The sequence below is a fragment of the Ammospiza caudacuta genome, chromosome 2 (assembly GCF_027887145.1).
Source record: "Ammospiza caudacuta isolate bAmmCau1 chromosome 2, bAmmCau1.pri, whole genome shotgun sequence".
NCBI classification, from domain to species: domain Eukaryota; kingdom Metazoa; phylum Chordata; class Aves; order Passeriformes; family Passerellidae; genus Ammospiza; species Ammospiza caudacuta.
This window is the reverse complement of record NC_080594.1, coordinates 60,499,242-60,511,600: the sequence shown is the minus strand read 5'-3', so window position 1 is coordinate 60,511,600 and position 12,359 is coordinate 60,499,242. Positions and strand designations below refer to the sequence as shown.

General features: G+C 40.2%; 1 protein-coding gene across 5 annotated transcripts in view; it reads right to left on the bottom strand.

Moving 5' to 3' along the window:
• Window positions 1-12,359, bottom strand: part of ENOX1 (ecto-NOX disulfide-thiol exchanger 1) — a 365,352-nt gene that overhangs the window by 91,220 nt on the left and 261,773 nt on the right. For all 5 annotated transcript variants that reach the window (XM_058825014.1, XM_058825015.1, XM_058825019.1 and 2 more), the window contains one exon: window positions 7,007-7,240. In XM_058825014.1, coding sequence (XP_058680997.1) covers window positions 7,007-7,240 — 234 coding nt within the window. The remainder of the gene's footprint in view (window positions 1-7,006; window positions 7,241-12,359) is intronic.

The window sequence follows — 12,359 nt, the reverse complement described above, 5'->3', positions numbered from 1 at the left end:
GTATTAAGCACCTCCATTGGGTGCTTTCACAACTTGGTTGATGGTGTCTAAGGTCTTAGCCATTAGAAGGATATAGACTAATCCATCACTCTGAAGCCAGGCATTCAAACATTCTTATTTCTATAATTTTTACATTTATAGATATATTGCAAATATAGCTAATTTGGTATTTCTGTGTGTCGAGAGTGACACTGCGTGCTGGACTTCTAGCTAGGACAAGATCAAACATTGGGCTACTGATTTAGCTTTGTTATTATCTTTTCAACCCTGGTCTTTCTCAGATGTTTGAAAAGTATCTGAGATATTTCACACAACACTTTGATCCTCTCTAAATAACAGCAAACCTTCTACACTGTCCTGTAGCCTATGGTGTTGTCCAGAGTCACCATACACTGTCTCTTGTCCTGAATCTTGCTCTCATAATGCAACCTCCCAGACTTGCAAGGACATGCTGAAAAGACAGAGTTGGTCTTACTCCAATGACTACACCTAGAAAGCTCCCGTGCTGTTGGCCTATGTTTTGGGAAGCATTAATGATCTCATTGTTCTTGGCCTCTCTGTAAGATAGGAAGGGGCAGGCACACCTTTATGCCAAGTTCTGCCCTGACCAGCAGAAACCCAATTAACAAACATCCCCTGAAGGTGCTCTTGTAAGTACTGAGCATGACTGTGCTGCAGGGCAGGCAGAGAAAGGACAAGAGTGGTGGGATATGTCCGTCCTTTTTTGCCTCTGATTAACAGCCCGTCCTCTGTCAGCTGTAGCAGTGCCAAGGAAGATGTGTCCCCTGCCTCATCCTTGTGCTCAGCACTACCCCTGTGCTCATGCTTACACTGCCCTCAGTCTGCCTGGAGCTGCCCAGCTGCTCAGACTCCAGTTCCAGTTTGTCAAACGGGGCCCAGTTCAAACAGGAAGGTGGCACAGTTTACTTCAGGACGGAAACGTCTTCATTACGTAAAGCCGCAGCCAGGGGAGGATGTATGGCCGTGGTTACTCTTAATCTGACTCCTGACTTGATAATTTATTAAACTAAAACTATGATTTCTAAATTGCAAAGACTGAATTCAAGACAAAAAAGAACAAACATTAGGAGGTGACTGCTGTGGGTGAACCAGGTCAGAGTAAAGGTTCACTAACCTCTTTCATCAGCAGGCTCAGCCCAGCTCCCCTGTGCATCAGGAACAATTTTCTTCCCAGCACACACCACTTCTGGTGCCAAAATGACAACCTATTTTTCTCTTGGCTTAAGAGCTTCTTCTGTACAGAGTGCCTGCCAGTGACCTAGAAACACAACTCTTCAGTCTACTACCCTCACCTTCTTTTTTTCCTGCTCAAATCCCTTATATAATTGGGCCATGCATCACACACATCAGTCTAGTACTTTTGGGATTAATAACATTTTTAACCCAGTGGCATTGCATAACAAGTAAGAATCAAGAAATACAAATTCTTACTGCCAAAGGGTTTTTTTAAAGAATGATTAATATCCACCTTACTATTTCTTAAATAGCCTTAACTGCATACTATAACCAAGAAACTTTTCCAGTTATGTAACAAATTTCTAACTGACACTAGATTTGATAAAAATACACTTTTATGTTCACTAAAAGATGTATTAAAAAGTAGTCTCTCCCCCCTATGTAATCAAACTCTTTCTTTCTTTCAAATTAAATCACACAAGATTCTTCCTGGGGTGGGTGTTTCATGTCAGACACAGAAATCCATTATCTTCTCCTGCTGATGCCATTATTTCCAATGAAAAGTAATTATGAGGGTATTGAGTTTCCTCCCTATTTCTCAAAATCACACAAAAAACTTTCAGATCAGCGAGCTGCCATTTCCCAGCTCTTAGTAATTAACTTGAGTAATTTTGCAGTGTGGTACATTTCATCCAGTGGGTTTATATCAAAACCTCAAAATCTGCATTGATACAATACAGATGAGGTGAGGGAGGACGTTTTTAGTAATGCACTAAGTAGTGAGTGTACCTCCTGCAGGCTTTGGGGGGGATGTGCCCAGGGAATTGGGTTACCAGGCTGCTGATAGCTGAACCCACCTTATGCTCTTGTGCCAGCAGACAAAAGTGCCCTCGCACCGTGCCTGCTCACAGCCCCTGTGCGAGGCTCTCGGAGCCAGATGTATTGTGCCACAGCAGATGTCAGCAGCATATGGAAGAAGGAAGGAGAAAATGATAATCTAAAACCAGGAAGGGTGAGGGAACAGATTTGATGCTAAAGCATCGAAACATGTCTGTTTCGGGGCTCTGTCCTGATATACCACTAATAAAAAAAATCTGTGCTTAAAAAAAGCCCAGAGTCTCAGCATTTAAACCTGGCGTTCAATGGATTTGTTCATAGGATCTCACTTTGCCTCCCGTCTGACGTAGCTCTGCACTGAATTTGAACCTTTCTGGATGAGACTTGCCTCCCTGCATAACTGCACTGTCTCTCTAGTGCTCCACCAGTCTGGCTCCCCAGTTGCAAGGTGATATTAAAAGCAGCATATTTTTCTTCTCAGTGAAATATCCTCTCTCCCAAGCAATTAAATGTTGTTTATATTTCAAACCATGTGCAAGAGTTGAGATTGTCAGGCTTGATGTTATGTTACCTGAGTCTTGTGCACGGCACATCCCTCATTCTACTGTAACTGCCATCTATTTATTTAAATTTCCAATCTGTGCTCTCTTCAGGGGATAATACAGTGCCTGGCAAAGAAGCAGCTTCTCAATTTTTAAATTATATTTCTTAAAATGAAAAACTGTATGAATAACTTCCCTGTGCTCATAAAGAAATGCTATATTAAAAAGGGAGGTAAATTCCAGGGTATTGTATTTAACTCTCAGATATTTATGCCTCCTTTGCTCAAAATATTTAAAAAAACAGTTATTCAGATATAAAGAAATGCCTTTGTTAAGTGATAGAACTATTTAGCTACCCACAGCAAATCAGACATATGTAGCATTTTAAAGGATCTTATTTTCAAGAAGTGATTTCTGAAGATGATACCATTAGGTACAGATATGCTTGAATTAAGAAAACCATAATGTCTGAAATCCTGCTTTGAAACCCAAATGTCATAAGCACAGATTAAAATGTTTTGTTCCAATGCACCTGACAGAGCAGCATTCCACTTAAAAGGTTCAGCCTATCTCCAGTTGTGCCTTGTTCCGGGCATCACATGACTTAACTGTTTATAATGCACCCAGGAAAACAGATGTCAGAGCATGCAAATTTGAACCTAAATATCTACCGACACATTCCACTGTGCAGTAATAACACATCCGATTTAACACTGAGCAATTAAAATCTCAAAGACACACACAAATACTGCAACGAACCAGAAGAAGTGAAAGTCACTTTTTTCTAGTGTAATTGCAGAAGACACAATATTCTGCTGGTTTTGTCAAAACAAGAACTCAAGGTCTATTTTCAAAGGCTGTTGAAGGAGGTAAATAACATTTACACTTCATTGTAAATGACCTTGGATTCCCAGAGTTCACATCTGTGAATTTATTGAGGTATTTTCTCAAGGAAACACAGATAAGAAGGATTTCATGCTCTTCATGTTACTCATCTTGTTGGAATGCTGAAGCTCATTAAATTTTGAAAATCGAGGCTCAGGCTAATGACATGAATGGCGCAGGAAAAAAGTGTTCATACTGCCAACAAGGAGAGAGTTAAGAAGGACTTCATTTCCAGGAGTAATGAAGATCTTAATAAATTAAAAAAAAAAAAAAGGAAAAGGGGAAAAGGGAAAGGGAGATACACATAAACAAATGCTGTTTTCTACACACTAATTGCAAAGTGATGAAAAATTGCACTGGTCCATAGTTTCTTTAATTCCCGCTAAAAATTAAGTGTTCAAACCGAGTTCTTTGCAGATATGAAGGGATTCAGGGTAGTCCACAGGGAATGGAGAGTATATTATAAATCCTCATGTATATGAGGCCTCAGATGCAGTGGATTCCCAGTCACCAGCCACTGGAGAACTGATTCCTTTGCTCTGTGAAACTCCACACCAGTAAAGACTACCTGGCTGAAAATTTACAATGAAATTCTGTTTCCAACTGGCACAAAAGTTCCTCTATACTCTCTCACCCACAGTCACTGCTGTACCAGGTAACTTCAGCACACCAGAGGAATGGGAATATGCTGACAACACTGAGGCAAGAGTTTCCAGCCAAGTCTGTTACACAAAACAATGATTTCTTAGTCTTATGCTGCAGTTTGCAGAAAGTGAAAAAAAATATTGTCACCTCTGTTACAGACTCAGTAAATATCTAGACCGCATTAGGGTAGTGGCTGATAAGCCTTCTTCATCTCTGCTCCCCATAAGATTTCCTTGCTGTCAGGAATTTCCAAGGTTATTTTGACAACAAAACTTGCTTGGATTCAGACCAAGTTATCTACATCTGTGGTTGCAAAGCAGTATCTTGGGTTCAGATATGTTTAGTTATTTTGGCTTGCTTTTTAGCTGGTGTTGCTCTGTGAACTTCTGGAGGCACTGCAGGTGCTGAAACCTGCATGTTGGGCACCTGCAGCTCTGCCTCATGAGCTGGCAACAGATCTCAGGAGTCTTTTGAAGTGGGCACCACAGCAAGGTCATGACCTTCCTCAAGAAAACAACTGCAGAGCATCTGCTGAAGAAACAATCTCTCAAGTTAAATCCTGACAATTGCAGACATATTGTGATCCCTCTTTACTTTAGGATGAATTCGCCAGGCTTTTGCAGCAGCACAAATGTGCTCATAATACAGATTCCTGAGATTTTAACTCCAAGTTTTATATATCTGTGTGTGTGTGTGTGTGCATATATGTGTATGTCTATGTGTGTATGCGTACATATATATATATTCTGCTACTTTCATCTGAAGTCCACATTTAAATTGCAAATGTATGATGATGGCTGGACTCAATCTTAGAGGTCTTTTCCAACCTTAATGATTATATGAGTCTATTACATGAACTGCCCCTTGCTAGAGAATTTTCTTGAATGTTGCTTTACTTCTTTTTTTAGGATGTCACAAAGAGCTCGTGGTGATTCCATGTTGCCCAAGGGAGCCTATAAAGTTCAATGCCACTATTTTACAGATGCTGGCTGTGATGCCATAGGAAAGGTAAAGCAGACCAGTGTAACTACTCAAGCCCATTCTGCTTTTTTTACTACCTAGAACAGGGCACAGCTCATGCCCACTTAGAAGAGAGGGATCTTTTCTGCATTCTCCACCCTTACCTATCAGTACAGATCCAGGGCTGGTGTCTTTAATTTCACAACGATCACAGCAAGGCAACTGTTAATTAGCAGAACTTTTAAAATTGCAATATATTATTTTGCTGGATTTTAATGATTTTCAACCAATAAAAAAATAAACTTACCTTTTTTTTTAATTTAAGTGACGTACATTGCTGGAAGTTTATTTCTGGAGAAACAGTTATGCACATAGTATTGGTCTATATTGCGCTAAAATTTTTTTATATTAAACTTGAGCATATATGTCAAGTTCTGGTTAAATTTCCCTTAGGAGAACCAAAGAGTGAATTTGCTTGGAGTAGATTTTAATTAAGTATGGAAACTTCCCATAATGAAAAGAAAAATCCTTCTAAATATAGTCATCTTAAACATCTTGCAAAAACCCACATTCAGTTGCCCCAAGCAATGACTAACCATATGGAAGAAATTGTCCAGACGTCTTGCATTTTCTGGTTTAGTTCAGGAAACCTGTAGGCCTTACTACATAAAGAAAACTTCCCTACAAAAGATTAACTCCTAAAATATTCAACTAAAACCAGATGGATCTAAAACTGGACTGGAAGCTAGGTATGAATTAAAATTTCTTGTATTAGGGCCTCTCTTCTCCTGGTCTATAAACCCATCTGGGTTATTTCACCAATCTACCAGATAGATTGATGAATTATTTTATGGAGAAGTGCATCTGGTGGGGATGAGAATCAGCCAAACTAGTGACTAACTGAGGTAGTAGCAACAGCTAACAGCAACCAATGCAGTACTCAGAGAGACAGCAGGGTGCATCTCTGCTCCACGCTCCAAGGATGAAACACTTTGCACTGTCCTTCTTCGGCTCCCCAAACATTCCTCATAGTTAGAACAGAGACCAGTGTGATGACAGCTAGATAGCCTAAGCCTAATCTCATTAATTCTGAAATAGTGGCAAGAATCACAGCTTCTTGTGACCTGGCACACAGTTAATCAATGTGCTTGGCCATCATGGGGGAAAGAATGCCAAACACAGCTGCTAAACACTTGATGAAAATAAATACAACTCTTAGAGGTGTGAAGAGTTGTTTACTAGATATTTCTTTTATATATATAAATTTTGTTACCATGAATAACTTTATTTCTTTGCTTCTTACTGTTTATGTTAGCTATTAAAATAAAATGAATCCTTGAAGCGCACCCTTGAAAAATATTAACTCAGTAATTGTACCTAGAAAAAAACAAACAAGGAAGCAAACACATACCAAAACACGACACTATCCTGCACAAGTAATTCTAACCCTAAAGAGGGAGTGAATGAAGGGATGGTGTGTGTCAGAGATAAGTTGTGTCAGCTCACGTGGACAATTTGAATGCCAGGGACAGTCAAGTGCATGTGATGGAGTAACCTACATGTCAAGGATTAAAGTAATTTTAAGAATAAGGCCTTTCATGTGAAGAAAGATGCTTGCAACAGGTTGTCTTACTATGAGAGTATTTCCAAGATATATGATGTCAGCAACTTAACAGAAAAAAACCCCTATCTGTAGCATTCTGAAGGCTGTGTTTTAGCTGTTAAAGCACAGGTAGATAGACAGATGTCATGCATTTCCAGCAGGTGGGTGAATGCCATTGCCACTGGCATAGAAATGGCAAAGACAGCCTTTCAGTGGGGGAAAGCTAACGGGGCAAGTAATGAAACACATCAGAGAGAAACTGGCTTCACTGCTCTGGCCTCCGCATGGCTCCTGCTTTTAAGTAATAATAAACTGAGAAGTAGCAAATGCTGCTTACCTTTCAATTTTTCAGCCAGCAAAGCAGCTTCGTGTTCAGAATAATGCATTATTGCCGGAGGTGAAGGAGGGCGCAGTCTGTCTTCTTCCATTTTACGTCTGTGGCGTTCTTCTCTGGCCAGCATTCTTTGTTTGCATTCCCATTCATAAAAGTCATCTCTTGCCTGAGCAAAATCAACATGAAGGCGACCTGAATCCTTTTTGTCTGTGCTAGATCCTAATCTCATGCGGTAACCTGAAATCAACAAGTAGAACTAACTGTTGGAGGATTTATTTGCTCAAATTGCTCTTCATTTTTTCCCCCTTTTCATGTGCAGCCAGGTAAAAATATAGATTAACAGATTCCCACATATCTATGCAATATCTATCAATCACCATGTTTTCACAAGAAGATAAAAATCCATCCACTCATTTTTCTTCACCATTTCCCGCACCACCTATCACCATAGTAGATGAACTGAAAAATCAACCCTAAAGTATGGAACCTTCATTTCTGTTTAGAAATCTCTCAAAATACGTCATTTTTCCACATGATACTTCCAACTTTTAAAAGAACAGAAATCAGATAAACAAAAACCAATTATTTAAAATAGATCTGTTTTAGTCCAAATGGGGAGTCCTTCTTCCACTGATCCCACTGAGATCATGTTCAGTCTAGTGTTTTTCTCCACCCTGCCAAAGGAATTGGAAGTATGGGGAAAGGCTGAACTTTCTAAAAGCCATGACTATAGGTGAATGTGGGAATTGTGATACATAAACTCCTGTGCCACAAAGAGGATGGTTCCATAACTACAGTGATGTCAGATCTCAAATTTTGACACTTTACAATTGCAACCATTATTTTCAAATTCCCCAGTGAAAATAACCTAGAAGCAAATATAAAACACCTACAAATTAATTCAGTTCATCATTCCTTAAAGCAATTTCTAAAGTAGGGACAGAGAGAGACAAATAGGCATTTGCAAGACTCCTTTCAGGACAAATAATGAAACCTGTTGTGCCTTATCTTTAGGGATACTCTGCATATTTATAATTTGGTCCATGTATCATATTCTAAAGTTATCACACTGCAAAACTTTAGGCTAAGGCTACACAGCAGTACTAAAGAGTCATGGTCTGAACTAAAACTGTTGACTACTGTCAGAGGTCCAAAAAAAATCTTGCCAAAGCTATAAGAGAAACTTTTTGTGGCCATATTTGGGCACCTGTCTTTTTTCCAACTTTTATTTCTACGGCACAAATATATACACAGAGAAGTTTGTCTAACTTTTAAAATGCCAACTCAGAGAAAGTGTGAGAAAATACAATGCAGAAGGCTTCAAACAGAGCCTTCAAATATGGGTAAAATTAATCAGTATACACAAGATAGCTCTAATTTCTCCATGCCAACATGCAATAGCCCATCAGAGATTTCTCAAATGACAGGATGTTGCAGAGATGAATTCTGTGCTGAGCTGGCACACAGGAAGCTCTTCAGAAATGCACACTACTGCAACCACTGCATAATAACTCCAGGGAGAGGAAACTTCTATTCAAAATGTCAGGAAAAATGGTGTTTGCTGCTTTTGATCTGCAATCCGAGAGAACCTACCTTCCAGTCTAGTGGTTTGCCTGTGGTTTTAAGAGCTTTAGCACCTCACCACCACAGTTAAAACTCAGTTCTGAGCTTCCTCCAGGAATAGCAAAGCTGAGGATTTTGTAGTAGATTAAGCACATCCTTGAAGAAATGTCTATCTAGGCATACTCTGTTTTACTACTGGAAAAACATCCTGCTGTATGAATACAAGGGATTGTCTGTACTATAGCACAATAGCTTCAAAGACATTAAATATCCATATATGTAGTGATCCTTCAAACAAAAAAATAATCTGTGAGCCTTTTGATTTCACATTTTCCTTTCAAACACCTCCTTCAGCTAAGGAGTCTGCAGATAAGGAAAAGATATGACTTTCATTGTCCAGCAAGGAGTGCAAACCCAGTTGAAAAACTTGAGCTAAGTGTTTCAAAGGTCCTTCAGAACTGAAAGGCGTAAAAACTGCCTTACCAAGGAATGGTTTTGGTAGGTTCCTGCCAATGGAACCTATCAAATCTGGTCTCCAAGATTCAGGAGCTCGGGTGAAGTAAAGCTGGATCTTGTAGGAGTGGCAAAGGAGGGGATGGTTTAATATTTTAAATTCCTCTTGGCTTTCCTTTATCTAGCTTAGAAAGCAAACACCACCCTTTCACCTCAAAAGCTTTTTGTGGCCATATATGTAGCTCTAGTCCCAAGGCATGGAAGGGAAGAGTTACAGATACACCCTATTCAGCATGAAATAACAGAAGCACAGCGTGGGTGACCTTTCAGAACTGGGCTCTGAACTAATGAGGGTGTAATTATATGGTTTTATCCACAGAGGTGTAGGCACAAAGGAGTCAGCCAAAAGGGGTCAGTGGTGCAGCTACCCTGATAACTGAGACAAATGTTAGCCCCCTGGTCCCCGCCAGTTTGGCGTGCCAGCTGCATTCCTCACACACTGCTTGCTCTGTGCCAGAACAGCATTATCAGCAATGAAAAGGACACTGCCAAGGTGCCAGGTCTCGTGAACCTAAAATTAGATCTCCCAGCTGGGCTGCACTTTCCAGGAAGACTCAATCTCTCTTCCTCTCCCCCCGCTGTCTTTCGCCTCCATTGGCGGGAGCACAATAGTTATGGGCAGAGACAGAAATACAGCACTGCAGGAGGCAAAGCCCTTGTGGACTTCAAGGCCCCTCACATAAGCTAAATAAAGAGCTAATGAAAAGGACTGTGCATCTATGGGTTTTGTGTGCAGTGACAAAGCTAAGTTATATTAAAGTGGCCCTCACTTTTGAAGTAAATGGGAAAAAAAAACATGAACAGTGTACATTGCAGTAGCACTGGACAAATGGTTCCCTTTGGGAAACCAAATTAACAGATTTTGGAAATTTATCATGAATCACATTAAAAAATGTGACCGCTTGTTTAACACTAAAGACTGAAGGTGGTCAGCCAGCCAAGTGATTTCCACCAGCACAGAAACTTAGAATAACCTAGCTAAGAAGGGACCTTGGATACCACCCAGTCCAGAGCAGGTGGTATCCTGCTTCAAAGTCAGATCAGAATGGTCACAGTTTGGCATCTTTCCCTTAAGAAAAACAACAAATGCCTTAAGGATGGTTGCTTGCACCTTCATATACTGGGCTTCACAGACATTATGGTACCAATGACCTGGCCAGTGAAGAACAGACTCCTTGATGGTTTGATAACCAGAAGGACTCTGCATGCACAACTGGCAGGCTCTGTTTTGTACATGAGATCCTCAGGCACCCATCTGTGCTGGAAATTTTGAGCCTCAAGGCAGCTGAGAGGCTTGGTTTTTTCAATACCATGTCTCCCTATTGATGTTTGAGGGCGTTTGAATGTATAAGAGAAACACCTGGCACTGCCTCCCCTTCATGCATGGACAATGAATTTTTTTCCCCATTTCTTTGCTCAGGGCTGCAGCTAGCATTAACTTTGTGCCTGGCTTGTCATTTTTAATTTCAGGTTTGCACACAGTGGAAGACGAAAAGGCTTTGGGAACTTGCCAAGATCCTCACTTTAAAGGAGCAGAAACAGGAAAAGTTAACGAAAGTGCTAAATAAAAATCAAACAGTATTTTCATATCACAGGTCTAGTCCAAACTCCATGGCTTGACTTACCTTTGAGTGTTGCTATACTGGACACCAGCCAATAGCTGAGGGCTAACTGGGGATCTAGATCAGAGTGTTAATGGTGATCAGAGAGAACTTAAAATGAAACAAGTAAATGGTACTGAAAGGAAACCCACGGGGGGAAATATCAGTACAGGAAAAATGCACACATGGGCTTTTGGGGTATAAACAGGTCTGTCTTCAGACACCTGTTTGTCCCATATATTCAACTCTGGGGCCATCAATATTTGCAGGAGTTACCAAATTTTCAGCCAAAAGATTGAAGTACATACAGTTTTGAGAAAGAGCTTTCTCATGGCCTGGTATGATGATTTTGGAAAGTCTTTTCTTTGGGAGATCAAAATACATCTTTAAAGGTTAAATGAAACCTAGCCTTCCTCAAGTTGACATTCTTATGATAGTCTTCTACCCATCTTCCAGTCTCCCTTTTCATACACGTTTACTTGGGAGTACAAAGGGAAAAAAAAACTCCAGTAATTAAACTGCTTGATGGATTTTGTAATCACTTGCTCTATTCTGATGATAAGCATGGAATAAATGCAAAACTTGATGAGATTAGATGGGATAGATAGATAAAACTGATTAGGTAGACAAAATTATCATTATACCAGAAATATCAAAAGCATGACTTTCCCCTAACATAACACACATATTATATTTGTATATCTCTTTTGTCTCTTACAGGGAAATAAAATGCCTCAAAAATATGCTTTGTTCCCACTGTTTCAGAATATATTATGTTTGAGAATGGAATAAAGACTGGTAACCCTCCCCACCCTGTATTTCAGCACAAGAGAAACATGCCCTTGCCTAGTGCAACCCCTCCCTGGGAGTGGTGGGGGACAGTCAGGGCTTCATGTGTCGTCTGCACTGTTCAGCAGCCTTGGTAAAAAGAAATGGAACTCGCCTACAGAGTGCTCCTGCATTTCTTTCTCATCTCTGTCAGTTGCACTGGCTCTTTCCCTTGTCTGGCTGGAGACAGTAGGTACAACACTTTGGAAGAATGAAGAGCTGTGGAGGAAAAAATGCATGGGAAGGGAGGCTGCGGAGCAGACGTAAGAGGAAGCACAGGCAGCAGCATGACTGTGATGGAAGGAAACAGAAGAAGGAATGATGCACCAGGAACTTGGAATGAAATTTGCAAAAAATTCAGAATGAGGAAGCATGAGGAAAGCAATCTTTCACCTCCATCTCTACTAATGTCCTGCCTTCTGAGTGAACACTCTGGTGCTGCTGAGAAGCATGAAACTGAGCTAGAGGAACACTGGTTCTGGCCCAAGGTGGTAGCCTGTATATTTCTGAGCTTTTCTTTGCTCTCTTTTTTGCCACTGTTTTCTTTATCATAATACAGTAATACCAGTTCCAACTGAATCTGGTGTGCCCCTCTTCTGTTCTGTCACTAGGGTCCCCTAAATAGAAGCTGGAAGCTGGTAGATGTGCTGCTGCTTGTGATGCCTCTAATCTGCTGCAATGATCTACAGCATTTTGGAAGTAACATGAATAAACAAATAAATGAGAAGCATGGAAATCGGGAAGAGAGGATGGGGGAGGCAGGGCCGGAAGAAGTGAAGTGAAAATAAATAAAATAAAATAAAATAAAATAAAATAAAATAAAATAAAATAAAATAAAATAAAAGGAAGAC